Source organism: Ranitomeya imitator, chromosome 1, assembly GCF_032444005.1.
Source record: "Ranitomeya imitator isolate aRanImi1 chromosome 1, aRanImi1.pri, whole genome shotgun sequence".
Taxonomy (NCBI): domain Eukaryota; kingdom Metazoa; phylum Chordata; class Amphibia; order Anura; family Dendrobatidae; genus Ranitomeya; species Ranitomeya imitator.
This window is the reverse complement of record NC_091282.1, coordinates 188,813,437-188,838,363: the sequence shown is the minus strand read 5'-3', so window position 1 is coordinate 188,838,363 and position 24,927 is coordinate 188,813,437. Positions and strand designations below refer to the sequence as shown.

General features: G+C 44.9%; 1 protein-coding gene across 2 annotated transcripts in view; it reads right to left on the bottom strand.

The window, feature by feature from the left end:
- YTHDC2 (YTH N6-methyladenosine RNA binding protein C2) overlaps nt 1-24,927 on the bottom strand; it is a 272,381-nt gene that overhangs the window by 174,049 nt on the left and 73,405 nt on the right. For both annotated transcript variants that reach the window (XM_069752951.1, XM_069752942.1), the window contains 2 exons: nt 13,457-13,623; nt 5,675-5,777 (listed from right to left, as the gene is read on the bottom strand). In XM_069752951.1, the coding sequence (XP_069609052.1) occupies nt 5,675-5,777; nt 13,457-13,623 (270 nt within the window). The remainder of the gene's footprint in view (nt 1-5,674; nt 5,778-13,456; nt 13,624-24,927) is intronic.

The following is a 24,927-nucleotide window of genomic DNA, read 5'->3' as shown; positions in this document are numbered from 1 at the left end:
GGATTCAAGTTTGAGAATTTTTGCCTGTAGGACATTATTGCAAGAGAGCTTGGCTGAGTAGATTACACAAGAAGGAAAACACACAGCAAGTCAGCAGGATCTAGGAGCAACATGGCAGATGTGACAACCTACATGGTGAGCTGCAGCATGTGCTACATGTTCGCAGATCGACCAGAAGAAGAATTAAATTTCACCTGTCAGAAGTGTAGACTAGTGGCCCTTTTAGAAGAAAAGGTGCGGGGTCTGGAAGAAAGAATAGCAACTTTGAAACTCATCAAAGAGAATGAAGACTTTCTAGACAGAACAGAAGCATCTCTACTGGTCACAGAAGGTGAAAAAAGTGTCAGAGAACCTCCAAAAGCAGATGAGTGGAAGCATGTGACCAAAAGAAGCAAGATGACCATGGAGAAATCACCAACCACACAACTGAAGAACCGATATCAAATCTTTGTAGGAGGATGAAGATGGCACACCTAAGGATGAAGCAATACCAGCAAGCAAAAAAGAAAAGGGCACACAGCAACAAGTGACAGCAAAAAGTACAGCCAAGAAGCAACGAAGAGTGGTGGTGGTGGGAGACTCACTACTGAGAGGCACAGAAGCAGCCATCTGCAGACCGGACATAACTGCAAGAGAAGTATGCTGCCTTCCAGGTGCGATGATCAAGGATGTGACCGATAGGATACCAAAGCTCTTCAACTCCAAGGACGTCCACCCATTTCTTCTGATACATGTTGGCACCAATGACACGGCAAGGAAGGACCTACCGACAATCTGCAAAGACTTTGAAGAGTTGGGGAAGAAAGTAAAGGAACTGGATGCACAGGTAGTTTTTTCTTCTATCCTTCCAGTAGACGGGCATGGCACCAGGAGATGGAACAGGATCCTTGATGCAAACAACTGGCTAAGACGATGGTGCAGACAACAAGGATTCGGATTCCTGGACCACAGTGTGAATTACTTGTACGATGGACTCCTCGCCAGAGACGGACTACACCTCAACAAACCTGGGAAACACACATTCGCCAGAAGACTCGCTACACTCATCAGGAGGGCGTTAAACTAGAAGAAGAGGGGACGGGAAGAAAAACATTAGACTTGAACAAAGAAGATCCAGGAAAACATACTCAGAAGGGAGGTAAGAACATTTCTAAAACAATCCACAGCGAGGAGATTGGAACAAAACAAAATCCTCTAAACTGCATGCTTGCAAACGCCAGAAGCCTGACAAACAAGATGGAAGAACTAGAAGCAGAAATATCTACAGGTAACTTTGACATAGTGGGAATAACCGAGACATGGTTAGATGAAAGCTATGACTGGGCAGTTAACTTACAGGGTTACAGTCTGTTTAGAAAGGATCGTAAAAATCGGAGAGGAGGAGGGGTTTGTCTCTATGTAAAGTCTTGTCTAAAGTCCACTTTAAGATAGGATATTAGCGAAGGAAATGAGGATGTCGAGTCCATATGGGTCGAAATTCATGGAGGGAAAAATGGTAACAAAATTCTCATTGGGGTCTGTTACAAACCCCCAAATATAACAGAAACCATGGAAAGTCTACTTCTAAAGCAGATAGATGAAGCTGCAACCCATAATGAGGTCCTGGTTATGGGGGACTTTAACTACCCGGATATTAACTGGGAAACAGAAACCTGTGAAACCCATAAAGGCAACAGGTTTCTGCTAATAACCAAGAAAAATTATCTTTCACAATTGGTGCAGAATCCAACCAGAGGAGCAGCACTTTTAGACCTAATACTATCTAACAGACCTGACAGAATAACAAATCTGCAGGTGGTCGGGCATCTAGGAAATAGCGACCACAATATTGTACAGTTTCACCTGTCTTTCACTAGGGGGACTTGTCAGGGAGTCACAAAAACACTGAACTTTAGGAAGGCAAAGTTTGACCAGCTTAGAGATGCCCTTAATCTGGTAGACTGGGACAATATCCTCAGAAATAAGAATACAGATAATAAATGGGAAATGTTTAAGAACATCCTAAATAGGCAGTGTAAGCGGTTTATACCTTGTGGGAATAAAAGGACTAGAAATAGGAAAAACCCAATGTGGCTAAACAAAGAAGTAAGACAGGCAATTAACAGTAAAAAGAAAGCATTTGCACTACTAAAGCAGGATGGCACCATTGAAGCTCTAAAAAACTATAGGGAGAAAAATACTTTATCTAAAAAACTAATTAAAGCTGCCAAAAAGGAAACAGAGAAGCACATTGCTAAGGAGAGTAAAACTAATCCCAAACTGTTCTTCAACTATATCAATAGTAAAAGAATAAAAACTGAAAATGTAGGCCCCTTAAAAAATAGTGAGGAAAGAATGGTTGTAGATGACGAGGAAAAAGCTAACATATTAAACACCTTCTTCTCCACGGTATTCACGGTGGAAAATGAAATGCTAGGTGAAATCCCAAGAAACAATGAAAACCCTATATTAAGGGTCACCAATCTAACCCAAGAAGAGGTGCGAAGCCGGCTAAATAAGATTAAAACAGATAAATCTCCGGGTCGGATGGCATACACCCATGAGTACTAAGAGAACTAAGTAATGTAATAGATAAACCATTTTTTCTTATTTTTAGGGACTCTATAGCGACAGGGTCTGTTCCGCAGGACTGGCGCATAGCAAATGTGGTGCCAATATTCAAAAAGGGCTCTAAAAGTGAACCTGGAAATTATAGGCCAGTAAGTCTAACCTCTATTGTTGGTAAAATATTTGAAGGGTTTCTGAGGGATGTTATTCTGGATTATCTCAATGAGAATAACTGTTTAACTCCATATCAGCATGGGTTTATGAGAAATCGCTCCTGTCAAACCAATCTAATCAGTTTTTATGAAGAGGTAAGCTATAGGCTGGACCACGGTGAGTCATTGGACGTGGTATATCTCGATTTTTCCAAAGCGTTTGATACCGTGCCGCACAAGAGGTTGGTACACAAAATGAGAATGCTTGGTCTGGGGGAAATTGTGTGTAAATGGGTTAGTAACTGGCTTAGTGATAGAAAGCAGAGGGTGGTTATAAATGGTATAGTCTCTAACTGGGTCGCTGTGACCAGTGGGGTACCGCAGGGGTCAGTATTGGGACCTGTTCTCTTCAACATATTCATTAATGATCTGGTAGAAGGTTTACACAGTAAAATATCGATATTTGCAGATGATACAAAACTATGTAAAGCAGTTAATACAAGAGAAGATAGTATTCTGCTACAGATGGATCTGGATAAGTTGGAAACTTGGGCTGAAAGGTGGCAGATGAGGTTTAACAATGATAAATGTAAGGTTATACACATGGGAAGAAGGAATCAATGTCACCATTACACACTGAATGGGAAACCACTGGGTAAATCTGACAGGGAGAAGGACTTGGGGATCCTAGTTAATGATAAACTTACCTGGAGCAGCCAGTGCCAGGCAGCAGCTGCCAAGGCAAACAGGATCATGGTGTGCATTAAAAGAGGTCTGGATACACATGATGAGAGCATTATACTGCCTCTGTACAAATCCCTAGTTAGACCGCACATGGAGTACTGTGTCCAGTTTTGGGCACCGGTGCTCAGGAAGGATATAATGGAACTAGAGAGAGTACAAAGGAGGGCAACAAATTAATAAAGGGGATGGGAGAACTACAATACCCAGATAGATTAGCGAAATTAGGATTATTTAGTCTAGAAAAAAGACGACTGAGGGGCGATCTAATAACCATGTATAAGTATATAAGGGGACAATACAAATATCTCGCTGAGGATCTGTTTATACCAAGGAAGGTGACGGGCACAAGGGGGCATTCTTTGCGTCTGGAGGAGAGAAGGTTTTTCCACCAACATAGAAGAGGATTCTTTACTGTTAGGGCAGTGAGAATCTGGAATTGCTTGCCTGAGGAGGTGGTGATGGCGAACTCAGTCGAGGGGTTCAAGAGAGGCCTGGATGTCTTCCTGGAGCAGAACAATATTGTATCATACAATTAGGTTCTGTAGAAGGACGAAGATCTGGGGATTTATTATGATGGAATATAGGCTGAACTGGATGGACAAATGTCTTTTTTCGGCCTTACTAACTATGTTACTATGCTTTTATAAATTTTGCGCCATACCTCTATTGGGTAAGGGAGGTATGATTTCTCCCTGACTCAAGCGCCACACAGTCGTCCATCATCCCTCCGGGCGCCGCCTCCTCTCTGTCTTGTGCCGTCACCCGCGCCTGCGCTCTGCAATTATTTCTCGGGCATGCGCCGTGTGTGCTGCCCTGGAACTTACATCAAGTGATGTAAGTAAATCTTCACATATTTCATTTACGAGATCAGAGACCAAATGAATCTTATTCACCAGGACTTTCCACAGTAGGTACATTAATTGAAAAAAATAAATTCTCTCTCCCCCAGAAGGAAAGAAATACGCTCTACAGCCACCTATACTTAGCTGTTCTCTAAGGGTATGTGCACACGTTGCGGACTACCTGCGGATCCGCAGCGTTTTTTGCGGTGCAGAAACGCTGCAGATCTGCAAGTGATTTACAGTACAATGTAAATCAATGGTAAAAAAAAATGCTGTGCTAATGGTGCGGAAAATTCCGTGCGGAAACGCTGCGGATTAAAAGAAGTAGCATGTCACTTCTTTTTTGCAGATCTGCAGCATTTTTGTACCCATTCCATTATAGAAATCCGCAGGGGTAAAAAACACAGTAAATCCGCAGCAAATCCGCACAAAAAACATGTCAAATCCGCACCTGCGTTTTCTGCCAAGAGATGCAGAATCCGCACGAAAAATTCCTAAGCCTAATCAGCAACGTGTGCAGATTTGCCCAAGGAACTTCACCTGAAATATGTTGGAGATCCAGCTGGTGTAGAAAATGAGAGCCACTATTTCCTGAATCAAGGGAGAATAAAGAAAGATTACTATTAGTGATGAGCAAATACACTCGTTTCTCGAGATTTCCCGAGCACGCTCGGGTGTCCTCGGAGTATTTTTTAGTGCCCAGAGATTTAGTTTTCTTCGCCGCAGCTGGATAATTTACAGCTACTAGCCAGCTTGATTACATGTGGGGATTCCCTAGCAACCAGGCAACCCCCACATGTACTTAGCCTGGCTAATAGCTGTAAATCATTCAGCTGAGGCGATGAAAACTAAATCTCCGAGCACTAAAGAAAATACTCATCGGACACCTCGGGAAATCTCGAGTGACAAGTATAATCGCTCATCACTAATTACTAGAGCTGAAGAACACTGGCTATAATGGAAAATCCAAGTAAACAGTAGTGAAGATTAATAATGAGAGAGAGACCATGTTGAAAAGCATGAAAAAATGTCTAAAGTTTGTTGTTACTCACGGTATGCTTACATTTTTATAATGGGATTCAATGTTAACGCATGCAACATTATACATATGCAGTGGAATATATGCTGGGAAAAGTGTACAAAAGTGAAAAACCTGGAACAAAAGTGCTGGGGCTGAAAGACTGGCTATATATATATTCAATTTACAGTTATTCACTACTCCTGAATGAAGACTCTTATCTAGATCCTTTTTCTAGCTACTGATGGGTGGAGGGGATCACACTGCACAGATCCCAACCATCCAAGTATTTCACTGGATGTCACCTTATATCTCTCATGTGCCTCAGCATTATATTAATATTTCCAGTGCAGCTAAGCAGTATATCTTACCACAATGACGTGAGTTACAGTTGAAAGTGTAGTATCTCCAGCCATCAGAGTACGCAAGAGAACTCCATTAGTGCAAAAGGTCAGGAGCGTCTTTGGAGAAACCCTATTTAAGAGAGTGCAAAATTATTTTTTATACAGGAAAATTTATGAAATTAAATTTAATATATTGCAGTAACGTATACCTTGTGGTGTCAATAAGTCCAGATGTTTTACAACCCCATGAATAATCCATTTATCCCTGTTGCTGAATTTCTCATGTATTTAACTTTGCCATATCATTATGTAGTTCCCACTTATATAATGCAAAAATATCGGTAACCCATCACAGCATGGACTCCACAATACCTCTGAAGGCATCCTGTGATATCTGCCTCTTTAAGCCTTGTAAGTTATGAGGTGTGGCCTTTGTGTGGCTATGTGCACACGTCCGGAATTGCCGTGGAAATTTCCGCGGCAATTCCGGAACTCCCTGTTGCGGGAAATACGCATACGGAATTGGCATGCATATTCCAGGTAAACACTAGCGTTTTGCAAGCGTAATTAGCTTGCAGAATGCTAGCGTTTTCCAAGCGATCTGTAGCATCGCTTGGAAAACTGATTGACAAGTTGGTCACACAGTGTTTGACAAGTGTGACCAACTTTTTACTATTGATGCATCAATAGTAAAAAGATATGTTAAAAATAGTTAAAAAAAAAATTAAAAATGGTTATTCTCATCTTCCGACGGCCCCCAATCTCCTCAGCGGTGCACGCGGCGACTTAAGTTCCCAGGGATGCTTTGCGCGAAGGACCTTTGTGACGTCACAGTCGCGTGACCGCGACGTCATCCCAGGTCCTTCGCGCAATGCATCCCTGGGAACGGAAGCCACCGCATGCACCGCTGAGAGGCGGGAGGACACCGGGGACCATCTGAAGGCAAGTATATCACCATTTTGTTTTTGTTTTTTTTTTTAAATTTTAAAACAGGGATATGGTGCCTTGTCCGTGGAGGAGAGTCTCCTCTCCTCCACCCTGGGTACCAACCGCACATGATCCGCTTACTTCCAGCATGGTGGGCATAGCCCCATGCGGAAAGTAAGCGGATCAATGCATTCTTATGCGTGCGGAATCGCCGCGATTCTGAAAAATTAATTAACATGCTGCGTTTTTTCCGGAATGCGTTTCCGCTCCAGAAAAAAAAGCAGCTTGTGCACAAAAAACGCAGAATGCATTCTAATAATAGGATGCTTAATGTAAGCTTTTTTTTAGCGGTTTTATCGCGGAAAACCGCCAAAAAAACGCGAAAAATCCTGAGCGTGTGCACACAGCCTTAGGATTCAGACTTGTTTTCCCGCCTATGCGGCAGTGCCCACTCAGAATGACACTAGGCAATTTGGAGGACAAAAAAAAAAAAAACTTTTTGCATTAATCTTCAAACTATTCCTGAACAATGGCTGCAGTGTGACAGGGTGTAACATCCTGCTACAATGGGCAACTTCTACTAGGGAACACCACTGTCATGTACTTGTCCTGGCAAAGTGTTTAAGTATATGGAACATGTCAACAAAAACATGAATGCAAGGACCCAAAGTTTTTCAGTAAAGTAGAAGAGCATCACACTACCTCAACCAGCGTGACTTCTTCATGTAGTGAATGTTTATTTCAGGTAAGCGATGCACACACCTGGCCATCCTCATTATGTATAAGAAAACGTGATTCATCAAACCAGATAACTTATTCTATAATGTCATGGTCCAAATTTGAAGCTCATTTTCTCATTTCAGACACTTATCAGCATGAGCACAGGTTCTTCTTCCTTGAACCACTCTTGGTTGGTACTAACCAGTAGATGCTGGGAATACCCCCGAAGATATGCCATTTAGGAGATGCCAGTCCTCTAGCCAACACAATTTGTTAAATACGCTAAAAACCTTATCTTTCCCCACTTTTACTGCTTCCAGAACATCAACTTCAAGGACTGTTCATGTGCTGCGTTTTATGTCACCCCTTGACACGTACCCTAGTAACAGCATAATGAATGTTATTCATTTCAGCTGTTAGTAGTTTACGAGGAGTTAACACTTCCATGTTTTTCAAAGCAATTTTAGATTTCAAAGAGAGGATTCAAAGATACCGTATTTTTCGGATTATAAGACGCGCTTTTTTCCTCCAAAATTGTGGAGGAAAATGTGGGGGTGTCTTAGGCTATGTGCACACGTTGCGGATTAGGCTTAGGAATTTCTGGTGCGGATTCTGCCTCTCCTGGCAGAAAACGCACCTGCGGATTTGTCGCGTTTTTTGTGCGGTTCTGCAGTGTTTTTTGTGCGTTTTTGCTGTTGTTTTCTTGCGGATTTGCTGCGTTTTTTACCCCTGCGGTTATCTATAATAGAATGGGTACAAAAACGCTGCAGATTCACAAAAAATAAGTGACATGCTACTTCTTTTAAACCGCAGCATTTCCACAGCGGATTTTCCGCAAAGTGTGCACAGCATTTTTTTTTTCTCATTGATTTACATTGTACTGTAAATCAATTGCGGATCTGCAGCATTTCTGCACTGCAAAAAACGCTGCAGATCCGCAGAGAATCCGCAACGTGTGCACATACCCTTATAGTCCGGATGTACAGGCTCTGGCTGTGGTGGGGAGGTGGGGGAGCGGCATTGGTAGAGCAGCGGGTCACAGGAGGCTGGATCTGTCGGCTGTGGCTAACTCCTGTGCCCGCTGCTAAAGAAAAATGAATATTCACTGCATTCCACCCCCATGGGCGTGGAGGGCAATGAATATTAATTTCTCTTTAATAGCGTCTTGTTATCATTGGCCCCCTACCGGGTCCTGGCACGCATGGCACCATCCTTATGATAGTCCCCCATCCACCCCCATCCTGGAATGCATAGCCCTATCAGAAAACATTAAAAAAAAAAAAAATTCCACTTACCTTCCTGGCGCTCCCTTGCAGCATCTTGTTCCGATGTCTTGCGCTGCTCGCAAGCCGAAGGGCAGCTGTCGGAATACTCACTGCTCCCCATGCCGTGACTGTGCGCACATAGAGCAGTGAGTATTCATTGCTCTTCAGTAGTTGTGCGCACAGTGTCAGCCTCGGCTTCCTGCTGCTGCTGGAGGTCACGTGTTTCGCTACTTAAGAGAAACGAATATTCACCTTTCTCTGCTAACAGAGAGGTGAATATTCATTTCTCTTAAGTAGCAGCACACGTGACCACCGGCAGCAGCAGGAAGGCTCCGGCTGACACTGTGCGGGCTACTAAAGAGCAATGAATACTCACTGCTTTCTGCTCATACAATCCCGGTATGTGGAGAAGTTAGTATTTCGGCAGCTGTGCTCTGCTTGTGAGCAGCGCATGACGTCCCTGCCATGCGCTGCTTAGAAGCATAAAGCAACTGCTGACACCGGAACAAGATGCTAAGAGGGAGCGCTGGGAAGGTAAGTGTAATGGTTTTTTTTAAATGTTTTCTGATGAGGCCATACATACAGGACCGGGATGGGGGCCAATCATACCAGGATAGGTATGGGACCATGCATACAAGGACAAGATGGGGGTCCTGCATACCAGGATAGGGATGGGGAATGAATACTTGGAAGAGATGGCGGCCTTGCTTACCAGGATAGGGATGGGGCTATGCATACTAGGAAGAGATGGGGGCCCTGCATACCCGTATAGGGATGGGGCCATATATATTAGGATAGGGATGAGGGCGTTCATTCCTGCCAGGCTAGGGATGAGGTGGATTATTCCTACCAGGATAGGGAGGAGGGTGCCATGCATACCAAGATAGGGATGAGGGGGCCATGCATACCAGGGTAGGGATGAGGGGACCATATATACCAGGATAGGGGATATTAAGTACAGAACTGACCACATTATAGCTTTAATTTTTTTTTCTTAATTTCCTCCTCTAAAACCTAGGTGGGTCTTATAGTCCGAAAAATACGGTAAATTGTTCTTGGTCTTTGCTTCACACCAGCCTATTGTGTCCAGCATAAAAGGCTGACACCGCCAGAAGAAAACGGTCAAAAAGATGTTGCAGATTTTAGACTCTATTTATATTATTATAACTGGTCAGTATCTACCAAATCACACTCTTATGGGCTTCAGTGTGAACCAAGAATTCCAGTGGATTGCAATGAGATTAGGTTTGCCTGAGATATTCAGGTGGTTTTCACAAAATTAGAATATCATCAAAAAGTTAATTTATTTCAGTTCTTCAATACAAAAAGAAAAACTCATATTATATAGAGTTGCTACAAAAAGAGTGGTGTATTTCAAGTGTTTATTTCTGTTAATGTTGATGATTATGTAAGCCAATGAAAACCCAAAAGTAATTATCTCAGTAAAGTAGAATACTTTATAACACCAGCTTGAAAAATGATTTTAAAATCCAAAATGTTGGCCTTTTGAAATGTACAGTTGTGCTCAAAAGTTTGGGAGCATGGCAGGGCTCAGAAGGGAGGGAGCACCATTTTATTTTTTGAACGCAAAATTGGCTGGACAATGGTGGTGTCATGTCAGGTTTGGAGACCTCCTGTTGTACCCAAACAGTGGAACCCCCCCAATTCTAACTCCAACCATAACCCCAATACACCCTAACCTTAATCCCAGTCCTAACCATAACCCTAACCACAACCCTAACCCAAACACACCTCTAACACTAATCCCAACCCTAACCATAACTAACCCCAAACCTAACCCTAACACACCCCTAACCGTAATCCCAACCATAACCACAACCCTAACCTTTAGCCCAACCCTAGCCCTAACTTTAGACCACCCTAACCCTAACTTTAGCCCAACCCTAACACTAACTTTAGCCCAACCCTAACTTTAGCCCAACACTAACCCTAACCTTAGCCCAACTCACATTAGCCCAACCCTAACTTTAGCCCAATTAATTTTATTATTTTTACATAACCAAGGTGATGAAGGGGGGTTTGATTAACTATTTTTTTTTTTTTTTTGATCACTGTGTCTATCACAGTGATCAAAATGAACCAATAGGAAAGATTTCCTATTGTTGCCGGGTGCCGGCCGGCAGATCTCGGTGGGAGCACTGTACCTGCCATTTTCTCCCGGAAGAAGATGCCGGAGGCCTGGGGGTCTTCACGGGGGATGCAGGGACTTCGGAGGTACCAGGGGGATCGGGAGACCCTATTTCTATCTCCTTTCATGTGTGATTACATCAAAGGAGAGAGAAATTAAATGGAAAATAAAACTTTTTTTTTGCGGTAGCCATTATAGCGTTAATAATAACGGCGATCGCAACACTGGGGTCGGTAAAAACCAACCCAAATCATGTTCTCTGGGTTCTCAGCTACCCCCGGTAGCCGAGACCCTGGAGAAAGCTATACCCTTATTCCTCAGCGCCGTTAAAAAGCAGCGCTGTGGTTTAAGTACCCTTAACTGCCGCCGATAAAAGGCATATCGGTGGTCTTTAAGGGGTTAAAAACAACAGTATCTCTTGAGAGTCCTGGGGAACCTTTAGGGAATGTAATAGCATTAATTGAGAGATTCGGGCAAATTTCAGGGTTAGTCATCAATTGGGATAAATCGAGTGTTTTGCAGGTGGATAGAGAAGTGGATTGTACGAGGGAGGTGGAAGAAGGCACAAAACTAAGGGTGGTCACACAATTTAAATATTTGGGAATTCAGGTAGCTCTCCCCTTAACCAGATTTGAGGAACTCAATCTTGAGCCATTAATAACTAAATTACGCACCAAGATCTCAGTTTGGAGTAAGCTAAATTTGTCGGTGGTGGGAATAGTGAATCTCCTCAAGATGGTAGTGATGCCTCAGATTTTGTATATTTTGCATAATTCTCCGGTATGGATCCCACTGAGAACATTTCGTAGATTAAGATCGTTATTCGGAGAGTTGGTGTGGGGAAGGAAGAGCCCAAGGATTAGGCAGGAGACACTGCAGAGACCCAAAGACGAGGGGGGGCTTGCATTACCTAACCCCTGGTTATACTTTTTGTCTGCACAGAGCCAGCATCTTAAGGGATGGGGGAAAGGGCTAGAGAAGGAACAGGGTCATAGTAGTCTGGTGCATATCAGCGGAATATGGCCCTTGAGTCAGGGTCTGGAAGCAGGACTCTAAGAAATTGGGGACTTGTTTTCACACCATGAATTTAATTCATAGGGTATGGCAGATGCTTAAACGAATTAGGGGAGTTGGGGGATTCACGGAGTTTTCACCTATCTGGGATAACTCCTCTCTTCAAGAATTTAACCATATGGAAGGAATGGGAGAATGGAGGGAAAAAGGCATTGGGTTGATAGGACAATTGATTCACAATGGGAGTCTTAAATGTTATGATACGCTACAGCAGGAATTCCAGTTCCCGGGCTTTAAATGGTATCAATATAGACGAGTTCAACACGCTTTTCAGGCACAAAAGAGGAGAGGGCCCATAGTGATTCAGAAAGATCTCAAGTTAGACTTTATACTAAATAATAATGGAACAAAGGAGGCAATATCGGAAGTATATGGGGATTTACTGCACACATTTTTAGCAGATTACCCTATTAAGGCTAGAGAGAAGTGGGAGGCTGAACTGGGGGAAATAGACGATGACAAATGGGAGTCTATTCTAGAATACGTACCCAAATTGTCGATGAGTGAACCTGGGAGACTGTCGCAACTGTATGTGGTAAATAGGGCCTATAGGACACCCGACATGTTGTTTAGAGCTGGATTGAGATCTGATTCTGGGTGCCCTAGGTGCTTTCAGCCTGGGGCGGGTATACTGCACATGTTGTGGCTCTGTCCGAGACTCTTTTCGTATTGGGTGGTAGTGTTGAACCAAATTGGGGTGCTTTATGGGTGTGCGATTCCCAGGGATCCAGTGGTTTGTGTACTTGGGTATGTGGAGGAAATCTCGGCCGACGAAACTGCAAAAATGGCAATAGCTAGATTACTTTTCATTGCAAGGAAAGTGATTGCGAGATACTGAATTAGGGAGGAACCTCCAACCAGGCGTGAGTTTGTTGCACAAGCGAATCATATTGTCCAGCTCGAAAAAAGCATTTATACCAAGAGGAATAGGATGGGGTTTTTTCAAAGCTATGGCAGCCATGGCTAGATGGGAATAATTGAGGGGTTGTGGTAAACAATGTTAATGATATAATATGTCCGTAATAGGGAAGATCTTCTCTTTGAGAGTTTGGTATGGTTGTGGTTGGTTATCTGAGGGAGGGGGAGGGATATATTTTCTTGTTAATCAAAAACACAAATGTAACTTGTTATATAAGTATCACTGTGCTTGATTGGCCAGCAAACTCGCCTGACCTTAACCCCATAGGGTATTGTCAAGAGGAAGATGAGAGACACCAAACCCAACAATGCAGACAAGCTGAAGGCTGCTATCAAAGCAACCAGGGCTTCCATAACACCTTAGCTGTGCCACAGGCTCATCGCCTCCATGAAACGCCGCAATGGTACAGTAACTGATGCAAAAGGAGCCCCAACCAAGTATTGAGTGCATTTACTGAACATACATTTCAGTAGGCCAACATTTTGGATTTTAAAATCATTTTTCAAGCTGGTGTTATAAAGTATTCTAATTTACTGAGATAAAGACTTTTGGGTTTTCATTGGCTGTAAGCCATAATCATTAACATTAACAGAAACACTTGAAATAGATCACTCTGTCTGTAGTGACTATATATAATACATGAGTTTCACATTGAAGAACTGAAATAAATTAATTTTTTGATGATATTCTAATTTTGTGAGAAACACCTGTACCATAGGACCAGTCTTAGGAAATTAGTGAAGTAATGCACATACCGGCTTTCTAAACGAATCTGGTAACCAATAGTTTGACCAATTTTCTCCCCCCTTTCAGCAGCAACCCTTTCAGCAACAGCAATTGCAGCCAGGCGCCTTGGCTGGGTGCAGAAGATTCGACAAGCAATTCCATTTCTGTAGCAGTCATCAAGAAGGAACTGGGAAATCTTACAAATAAAACAGTTATAGAAAGAGGTCAGTCAAAGGCAAAAAAGTGGTCACTGTGCTAAATAGTAAACATAATAATAAATATCGTCGTCCGAGGGGGCATCGCTGGTCTTGGTCCGGAGCCTCCCTTTTTTTCGATGCAGTCCTCCTTCCTGCTTCACATGGATAATGCGTCCTTAACGTCATCCACACAGTCTCCCTGGCATCGCGCTCCTGCGCAGGCGTGCTTCTCTGTCCTAATGAGGGCAGAGCAAAGTACTGCAGTGTACAGGCGTAGGGAAAGATCATAGGGCCCCAGCATGTACACTATAGTACTTTACTCTGCCCTCGACAGGGCAGAGAAGTGCACCTGCGCAGGAGCGTGATGCCAGGGAGACTGTGTGGATAACTCAAGGATGAGTCATCCACACGAAGCAAGAGGAAGGAAGACATCACAAGAAGGAAGGCGCCGGACCAAGACCAGCGACACCCCTCGGACAGGACCACCCCATTGAGGACTATAATAAAAGGTATTTTTCTTGTCTTTCAGGTCGGGTTGGGGGCAGATACAGCATTATAGAATGCTGTATATATCAGGCCTGAAAGGTGGTGGCCTTATCTCATATCGGCCAAACTTGTCGACAGGTTCCCTTTAAGCAGATTTATGGCAGATAGAAAGGAAAAACTTTGTCCAAATATGATTTCTTCAATAGATGTTGGCAAAGTTTTTGAAGCTATCCTTTAACCCCCAGAGGTATTTTTGTTTTTTGCTCCCCTTCGTCCCAGAACCATAACGTTTTTGTTTTTTGTCAATATGGCCATGTGAGGGCTTTTTTTTGCGGGACGAGTTGTATTTTTGAACAACACCATTGGTTTTAACACATCATGTACTGAAAAACAGGGAAAAAAATTCCACGTGTGGTGAAATTGCAAAAAAAGTGCAATCCAGTTGTTTTTTGCTTTGATTTTTTACTATGATCACTAAATGCTAAAACTGACCTGCCATTATAATTCTCCACGTCATTACGAGCTCATAGACAACAAACATGTCTAGGCTCCCCTCGTCCTGTCCTGGTATGTGGCTCCCCTCGTCCTGTCTTTTTATGTGGCTCCCCCTGTTGTATGCATGGCTCCCCCGGTCCTGCATAGATCAGCTCCCCCGGTCCTGCACTGCTCAGCTCCCCAGGTCCTGCACTGCTCAGCTCAACAGGTCCTGCATTGCTCAGCTCTCCCATTGCTCAGCACCCCAGGTCCGCATTGCCCAGCTTCCCCAGTCCCACATTGCTCAGCTCCCCCGGTCCCGCATTGTTCAGCCCCCCGGTCAGCATTGCTCAGCTCCCCCGGTCAGCATTGCTCAGCTCCCCCGGTCAGCATTGCTCAGCTCCCCCGGTCAGCATTGCTCAGCTCCCCCGGTCCCGCATTGCTCAGCTCCCCCAGTCCCGCATTGCTCAGCTCCCCCTGTCCGCATTGCTCAGCTCCCCCCCGGTCCGGCATTGCTCAGCTCCTCAGGTCCCGCACTGCTCATCTCCCCAGGTCCGCATTTCTCAGCTCCCCCCAGTCCCGCATTGCTCAGCTACCCCGTCCCCCATGGCTCGACTTCCCTGTGCCATGGTTGAATGAATGGCTCACATTGCCCCTTCCCCCTCATACTCACCCTCCTTGCACCTGCATCTCCATTGTCCCGGCTACAGCGGCTCTCCTCTCCTCTGCTCAGCGGTCATGTAGTACCGCTCATTAAGGTAATGAATATGTGCTCCACGCCTACGGGAGTGGAGACGCGTCCACATTCATTACCTTCATTAGCAGTACCACGTGACCGCTCAGCAGAGGAGAGGAGAGCTGCCGGCGCTGTGACAACAGAGATGCAGGGACGGAGATGCAGCGACGGAGGGTGAGTATTATCTCTTCTGTTAGCCGGCGGCTGCAGCTGCAATTGTCACTGTGCCCACAGCTGCCGGCTCCTGTCACCCGCTGCTCCGCCGGTTTTTTGGACCGTGACTCGTGCATAAGCCGAGGGGGGTGTTTTCAGCAAAAAAAAAAGTGTGCTGAAAATCTCGGTTTATACACGAGTATATACAGTAAGTGGTGAAAAAAAATTCTAAACTTTGTTTAAAAAAAAAAGTTTGCACCATTTTCCGATACCTGTAGCGTCTCCATTTTTCGTGATCTCAGGTTGGGTGAGGGCTTATTTTTTGCGTGCCGAGCTGACGTTTCCAATTATACCATTTTGGTGCAGATATGATCTTTTGATCGCATGTTATTGCATTTGAATGCAAGGTCACAGTGACAAAAAAAAATTAATTCTGGTGTTTTTATTTTTTTTTCACGCTACGTCATTCAGCGATCAGGTTAATCCTTATTTTTATTGATAGATCAGGCGATTCTGAAAGCAGTGATACCAAATATGTGTATGTTTGTTTGTTTTTGTTTTATTGATTTATTTTGAATGAGACGAAATATATATATATATATATATATATATATATATACATATACATATATACATATATACATATATATATATATATATACATATATACATATACATATATACATATATACATATATATATACATATATATATATACATATACATATATATATATATACATATATATATATATATATATATATATAGATATAGATATATATATATACACATACATACATACATATACATACACACATACACATATACACATACACTGTTCAAAAAACATAAAGGGAGCAATTAAACAAAATCATATACCTCCAGGTGAATCAAACTTCTGTGAAATCGAAACTGTCCACTTAGGAAGCAACACTGTTTGACAAACAATTTCACATGCTGTTGTGCAAATGGAATAGACAACTGATGGAAATTATTGGCAATTATCAAGACACACTCAATAAAGGAGTGGTCATGCAGGTGGGGATCACAGACCACATCTCAGTACCAATGCTTTCTGGCTGATGTTTTGGTCACTTTTGAATTTGGTTGTGCTTTCACACTCATGGTAGCATGAGACAGACTCAAAAAACCCACACAAGTAGCTCAGGTAGTGCAGCTCATCCAGGATGGCACATCAATGCGAGCTGTGGCAAGAAGGTTTGCCGTGTATGTCAGCGTAGTGTCCAAAGGCTGGAGGCGATACCAGGAGATAGGCCAGTACACCAGGAGACGTGGAGGGGGCCGTAAGAGGGCAACAATCCAGTAGCAGGACCACTATCTCGGACTTTGTGCAAGCAAGAACAGGAAGAGCACTGCCAGAGCCCTGCAAAATGACCTCCAGTAGGCCACAAATGTGCATGTGTCTGCACAAACGGTTAGAAACCGACTCCATGAGGATGGTCTGAGTGCCGATGTCCACAGATGCAGGACGCTAGGCATTTGCCACAGAACACCAGGATTGGCAAATTCGCCACTGGCGCCCTGTGCTCTTCACAGATAAAAGCTGGTTCACACTGAGCACATGTGACAGACACGAGAGTCTGGAAACGCTATGGAGAGCGATCTTCTGCCTGCGACATCCTTCAGCTTGACCAGTTTGGCAGTGGGTCAGTAATGGTGTGGGGTGGCATATCTTTGGAGGGCCGCACAGCCCTCCATGTGCTCACCAGAGGTAGCCTGACTGCCATTAGGTACCGAGATGAGATCCTCAGACCCCTTGTGAGACCATATGCTGGGGCAGTTGGCCCTGGGTTCCTCCTAATCAGGGTGGATAAAAATCAATGTTTGTTTTTTTTTAAATAAATAAATAAAAAAAAAAAAAAAAAAAAAAAAAAATCGGATTTTTTTAATTTAAATCGGATTTTTTTTATTTAAATCGGATTTTTTTCAATAAACTGCTTTTTGAGGAAAATATTTTACCATCCAAAGGTTCTTCCATCATGAGATAAAGCGGAGTTGTTTAACTCAGTAGAATAAAGGCTGTATATGTGTAACATTCACAATGCCATGCTCTTCCAGAGGTTTCTGTAGGATTAGTGGGCAGTTTCTCTCCTATATTATCACAGACGCTCGCTTTACTTACGCAGTTCTCAAAACTGAATTTGACTCCGCAGAGGTCCCAGCCTCTTCTCCACGGCAAAAATGTTACAACATGAACAGAGTTGAGAAAAAGACCTTAATCCTATTGTTCTACAAACCTATGAATACAGAATCAACCCCTTCAGTGCCAAGTCCAAGAAGTTAGACAATATGTTTCTGATTGTTTGGAGTGGAATAGATCTGCACAACACAAGAAGAATGTGAATCTAAGTGTGAGGAGGAGGAAGGGCAAGCAGACAAGAAAATGAAAGTGAAACTTTGAGCACAATACTGCAGCATAGCCACAGACAGACAAGTCTGGATCTGTTTGTGTGTACGATCTGAGGTTTATTACATTCTTTCCTTATAATGGCAGCAGGCCGTAAAAGAGACCCAGTTTGGGAATATTTTAATGAAGCTCCTTTGCCTATCGGTAAGGCAGGCATGCGTGCAAAATGCAAACAATGCAACAAAGAGATGCAAGGCCTGGTGGCGCGAATGAGGCAACATCATGATGAGAAGTGCGGTGATGAAGATGACCAAAGAAACACTTCTGAACAGGCAGGATCTTCAGGATGGTAAACATTTTTATTGAATCCTATTTCTAAAGACTGAACTGTCATGTGTGAGAAAAATTATATTTCTTATTATTACTGCATGTTACTGTCATTTGGTACCGTTATGAAGAAAAACAAATATTCCTTTTGGGGCAGGGGCAGTGATGTGTTGTGTACAATAAGCAGAAATTGTATAAACAATAAAATAACAGCATTGACTTTTTTTGTTTAGGGGAATTCATGGATTCTGGAAACTATCCACCTCCAAGATCACCATCATCCTGTTCTACAGTTTCAGAGTTATCCATCCAGGATAGTGCTTCATTAGCAGCAGCATCATTATCAGACACCCACAGCCACATATCACCATCACCCAAAAGGAAGAAAAAACCTTTACCTCCTGGAACCACCATAGATAGGTTTGTGATAAGAACTAGCAGATTAGAAAAAGAGTTGATTGATGAAAAAATTGCCCAGTTTATTTATGCAACGAACTCTTCTTTCCGTCTGACTGAGAAACCCACATTTCATTAATATGGTTCAGTCACTGAGACCAGGATACAGTCCACCCAGCAGAGCTGATGTTGCAGGGAAACTGCTGGATCAAGTGTATGACAGAGAAATGGAGCAATGTGCAACAGCTCTGGAGGGTAAAATTGTTAACCTAAGTATTGATGGGTGGAGTAATGTCCACAATGATCCTATTGTATGTGCTTGTATAACAACAGAAGAAGGTAAAGTCTTCTTTGCACAAACAACTGATACGTCAGGAAATGCACACACAGCAGAATACTTACAAGAAGTGGCAGTAAAAGCTATAACGACATGTGAACAAAAATTCAAATGTCTAGTACGCAGTTTGGTCACTGACAATGCTGCAAACGTATCCAAGATGAGAAGAGATTTAGAAGAGCAGGGAGGGAATACAAAGCTGCTAATAACATATGGTTGCAGTGCTCGTTTGCGGCACCTCTTAGCCAAAGACTTAAGTGTTCCAGAAATAAAGGCTAATGTTGTTGAAATTGCTAAATACTTCCGTAATAATCATTTTGCTGCAGCAGCTCTGAAAAGGATGGGTGGAACCAAGCTAACGCTCCCACAAGATGTTAGATGGAACTCTGTGGTGGACTGTTTTGAGCAGTATATCAAAAACTGGCCTATTCTGATGACACTTTGTGAAGAAAATCGAGATAAAATAGATGGCACTGTCACGGCCAAAATCCTCAACATTGGGCTTAAGAGAAATGTTGAACATATGCTGAGCTTCCTGAAACCCATCTCTCAAGCTTTAAACAAAATACAGAAAAATAGCTGTTTTATTGCGGATGCTGTTGAAATTTGGAAGGAACTGAGTGAACACTTAAAAACAGAACTACACATGGACAGAATTAAATTACAAGCAGTAAACAAACGAATGGGACAAGCACTGACTCCAGCTCATTTTTTGGCAAATATTGTCAATATCCAATATCAGGGTCAAAACCTAAGTGCTGAGGAAGAGGAGTTAGCTATGACATGGGTATCCAGCAATCATCCATCTTTAATGCCAACTATAATAAACTTCAGAGCTAAGGGGGAACCATTCAAGAAATATATGTTTGCTGAAGATATTTTAAGGAAGGTCACACCAGTAAACTGGTGGAAGTCACTTAAGCGCTTGGATTTAGAGACTGTTCAAGTAATGATTTCACTTTTAACAGCAGTAGCTTCTTCTGCAGTAGCTTCTTCTTCCTTTGGACTCATTCATTCTAAATTGAGAAATCGGTTGGGACCCAATAAAGCAGGAAAGCTTGTTTTTCTTTTCCAGATTATGAATAGGAACAAAGAAGAAGATGATGATGAAGATGACGACAAGTGAGCTACAGAGGACAGCAGGGACAGTAGTATTTAAGTTTTTCATGTGTCGGCTGGGCTGACAGTCTAAGTTTCTTATAATATATATATATTTTGTTTAGCCAAATTAGTTAACAAACATGGATGTTTGTTTAAGCAAATAACTTATGCTGTAATGTTGTTATTGTTTCAGTTGAATAAATCTATTTAAATTGTTATTAAGGTCAGGATTATTTTTCTCCTTCCTAAGTACAACAGAACAGTGGTGTCCAATTATGAATGATTAACCCATTAAACTGGGGAGAAAAAAGTAATATAAAAAGTGATTCTAAAAATCTTTATCTACTTGCATGTTAAAGTAGCAAGAACTAGTTTAGGTAGAAACTTTGATTTAAATCACTGATTTAAATCAAGCCTTACTGACTAGTGATTTAAATCGTGATTTAAATCGTAATTTAAAATCAGTTAGATTTAAATCAAATCCACCCTGGTCCCTGGGGTGGGAAAAACAGACTTCCATCAGGTCAGAGGACTCACCACTGCCGCCTGCAAGATCCTTCTGCCTAGGCTGGCGTCTGCTGAATCGTAGCTATGGACCTTGTAAAATTTGGCGAACGTGTGGATGGAAGACCAGGTTGCCGCTTTGCAAAGCTGTAGGGCGGAAGCCCTGCGGTGCACCGCCTAGGAGGCGCCGACTGCTCGGGTAGAGTGAGCCTTAATCCCAGGAGGGGGCACTCTGTTCTTGACCCGGTAAGCTTCCAAAATTGCCGTTCTGATCCAGCGAGCAATAGTCACCTTGGAAGCCGGCAGGCCTCTACGCGTGCCATCTGGAATGATGAAAAGAGAATCCGTCTTCCGGAAAGTGGCCGTTCTAGCCAGGTAGATCCTCACTGCCCTGATGAGGTCCAGCTTGTTCAACGATCGCTCCAGAAAATGAGTCGGAACAGGACAAAAGGAAGGTAGAACAATGTCCTCGTTGAGGTGGAAGGTGGAAATCACCTTAGGGGGCCTGAGGACCACCTTGTCCTGGTGGATAACCAAGAAAGGAGGTCGGCAAGAAAGGGCCGCCAACTCTGAAACGCGGCGAATAGAAGTGATAGGCACAAGAAAGGTCACCTTCCAGGAAAGAGCTGACAGGGAAACCTCCTTGAGGGGCTCAAAGGGGGAACCCCTCAGAACGTCCAGTACAAGATTTAAATCCCATGAATCCACAGGGGCCCTGTACGGAGGGGCAGCATGGGCTACTTCTTGAAGGAAGGTCTTAACCTGTGGCCGAGAAGATAACGTCTTCTGAAAAAGGATGGAGAGCGCAGAAACCTGGCCCTTTAGGGAACTAAGAGCAAGGCCCGAATACAGTCCTGCCTGAAGGAAAGCCAAAATGGAAGGCAGGGAAAAAGACATAGGTGAAACGCGGTTGGACTCACACCAACGGAAGTAAGCCTTCCAGGTACGATAGTAGATCCTAGAAGACGAAGGCTTCCTAGCCTGGATCATAGTTCGAATCACCCGATCCGAAAGGCCGGACGCTCTTAGAATCGCAGTCACGCCGTCAAACTGAGCGACCAAGAATTCGGGTGGCAGATCGGACCCTGGGACAGCAGATCGGGTCTGTCTGGAAGCCGCCAGGGGGCATCCGCGAGAAGATTGACGAGCTCCACAAACCAAGATCGGCACCCTTTCCGCCTTCATCTTTTTTAAGAGCTTGGGAAGCAAGGGCAGGGGTGGAAACAGATTGGGGAGCACGAACTGCAACCAAGGAATGGCCATAGCATTGACGCCCACTGCGAGTGGATTGCGGGACCTGGAGACGAACTGAGGTACCTTCCTGTTTATTCGGGACGCCGTGAGGTCCACATCCGGAGTCCCCCAACGAAGACAAATCTGATGGAAGACCTCCTGATGCAAGGACCATTCCCCTGCCGCGAGACCCTCGCGGCTGAGGAAGTCGGCAGCCCAATTGTCCACGCCGGGGATATGTACCGCGGATATCACCGGAACCGTTGCCTCTGCCCAGAGGAGGATCTTGGATACCTCGGCCAAGGAGCTCCGAGTCCCCCCTTGATGGTTGACATATGCCACCGCCGTGGCATTGTCCATCTGGATTTGGATAGGTAGACCCCTGAGAATCCCTTCCCAGTGACGAAGAGAGAGAAAGATGGCCCGAATCTCGAGTACGTTGATCGGCAGAGAAGACTCCTGCGCCGACCAACGACCCTGAACAGTCAGGTGGCGAAACACCGCACCCCAGCCGAGCAGGCTGGCGTCTGGCATCACCACCTGCCAGTGAACTGGAAGGAAGGACCTGCCCTGGGAGATGAGAGGTGATGTCAGCAAGTTGAGTGACCGTTTGACCCGGGGAGAGAGGCGGATCGGACGATCCAGGGAGAAGACAGACCTGTCCCACTGTGACAGGATGGCCTGCTAAAGAGGTTGCGAGTGAAATTGGGCGAAGGGAATCACTTCCAATGTTGCTACCATCCTCCCTAGAACCTTCATGGCCGATCGGAAGGAAGGAAGACGAGGACCCTGAAGCGAGCGTACATCCCGACGAAGGGTGGATTTCTTGTCCTCGGGAAGGAAGACTTTGTTCTGACGAGTGTCAAAGAGCATGCCCAGAAAAACGATGCGCTGAGAAGGAATAAGGCAGGACTTCTTCCGGTTGACCAGCCACCCGAAGCGGGCTAGGGTGTCGAGGACGATGGACAGACATTCGTGAGCCTGAGAAAAGGACGGAGCCTTGATGAGGATGTCGTCAAGGTATGGAAACAGAACCAGGCCTCTGACCCTCAAGATGGCTATCAGCGCAGCCATGATCTTCGTGAAAACCCTGGGAGCGGTTGCAAGACCGAACGGCAGGGTGACGAACTGAAAATGGTCCTGGAGCACCGCAAAGCGCAGGAATCTGTGATGTCCCGGGAATATTGGGACATGGAGGTAGGCGTCCTGAATATCTATGGAACACAGAAATTCCTGAGCCTCCATGAAAGCAATTACTGAACGAAGGGATTCCATCCTGAAGTGACTCAGACAAACTCTCCTGTTCAGCAATTTGAGATCAAGAATGGGACGAACCTTGCCGTCTTTTTTCAGTACCACAAAAAGGTTTGAATAGAAACCTGTGAACTGTTCTTTTCCTGGGACGGGAACGATTACCCCGGCTTTGAGGAGAGAAGCGATGGCTGCGAAGAAACCCGGAACTAGAGCGGGGTCTCGGAGGTCGGGATTCGAAGAAACGATCCCGGGGTCGTGAAACGAACTCTATCTTGTATCCCGAGGCTACAACTTCCCTGACCCATGCATCCTCTCCTCTGGAGATCCAGACGTCCCTGAAGAAGAGGAGACGGCCGCCCAGCTTGGGAAGTGAGCTGGGGTCTTGCCGAGAGTCACGCCGACAAGGTTTAGCTTGGGGAAGAAGAGAACTTGTGCCCCCGGTGGCGTCCTTAAAGATTTGGTCCAGCATGGAACCAAAGAGACGTGAACCCTGAAAAGGCAGGCTGGTAAGGGACTTTTTAGAAGACAAGTCCGCCTGCCAGGCCTTGAGCCAAATGGTCCGATGGATGGCAACAGCGTTGCTGGACGCCTGGGCCGCACAAGACGGGGCATCCAGGGAAGTGGAGACCAGGTATTTGCCCGCATGAGAAATCTGGTTGGCAAGCTCCACCAGCTGTCTGGGTGGAGCCCCGTCCGGGATGCCCTGACAGAGTTGTTTGGCCCATTTGGATTTGGATTTAGAAACCCAAGTGGAAGCAAAGGCCGGGCATAGAGAGGAGGCAGCCGCCTCGAAGGCTGACTTCGTAAAGGACTCTATAACACTATCATTAGAGTCTTTCAGAGATGTCCCGCCGGATAGCGGGAGGACCGCGTTGGTGGTCAGCCTGGAAACTGGAGGATCCACCGAGGGAGATGCCGTCCAATTAGCGGTGAGCTCCGGAGAAAAAGGATATAAAAAACGCCAAGGCGCTTTACTCTCTGAAAGCGTCTGGTCGGATTCTCTCTTTCTGTTGTCATGATCTCCTCAAATTCAGGGCGAGGAGCGAAAAACTTGGAAGGTGGTTTAGACCGTCTAAACGAAACCGCCTGGTCTGCGGGTTCCGTAGTGGAATCTTTGACGCCACAGGTCTGATTTATTGCTCCAATGAGGTTCTGAACCATATCCCTCATGTTGGAGATTTGGTTCGAATCCAGCTCCGAAATATCCTCCGAAGGCGCATCAGAGAACGCCTCGCCTGACTCGGGGGAGAAGGACCCTGGGGAAGCCAACCGCAGAGAAGGACCGTGGGGCGAGATGGAACGGGAAGAGGACTCAGACCGGCGTTCCTGTCTGGACCTTTTGCGGCCTATAACGGAAGGCTCGGACGGGGCCTCCTGCAACCCGCTGTCTACTGCGGGGGTCTGCAGGAGCAACCTATCAAGCACGGACACAAGAGTTTGAGACACCCGTGTTAGATCCGCTACGGATTGTGACAGAGAGGAAGCCTAGGCTGGGGTGGAGGCTTCGCTCCCAGGCGGAACAGAAGGGGGGTCCTAGGCGGTGGGCATAATGGGGTTGCTGCAGGGTTGACAGAGGGGAGAGGACTGACCTGACGGAAGATTGCAGTTACAAGTCGAACACGCAAAGTGTTTGACTAAGACAGAGGAAGTAGAGGAAGAAGTAAGAGGACGAGAGCGACCTCCCTTGGAATTAGACATGGCGAACGAACCCCTGAGAAATGCCAGAAGGTTAGGGGACAGAAAGGCAGAGGAGATTGTCAGTCTGCAGAGCAGAGCTACTCACGGCAGGCGATGCGATTTTCTAGAGGAAGGCTGCACGGCTTTGAAGATGCGCTTCAGTGATGATCCTTAAAGCAGGAGTTCAGGCAGACGGAGCAGACCTCAAACTCTCCTGTCCGGAACCAGATGTGGGGCTGAGGCGACCGCAAGTGAGA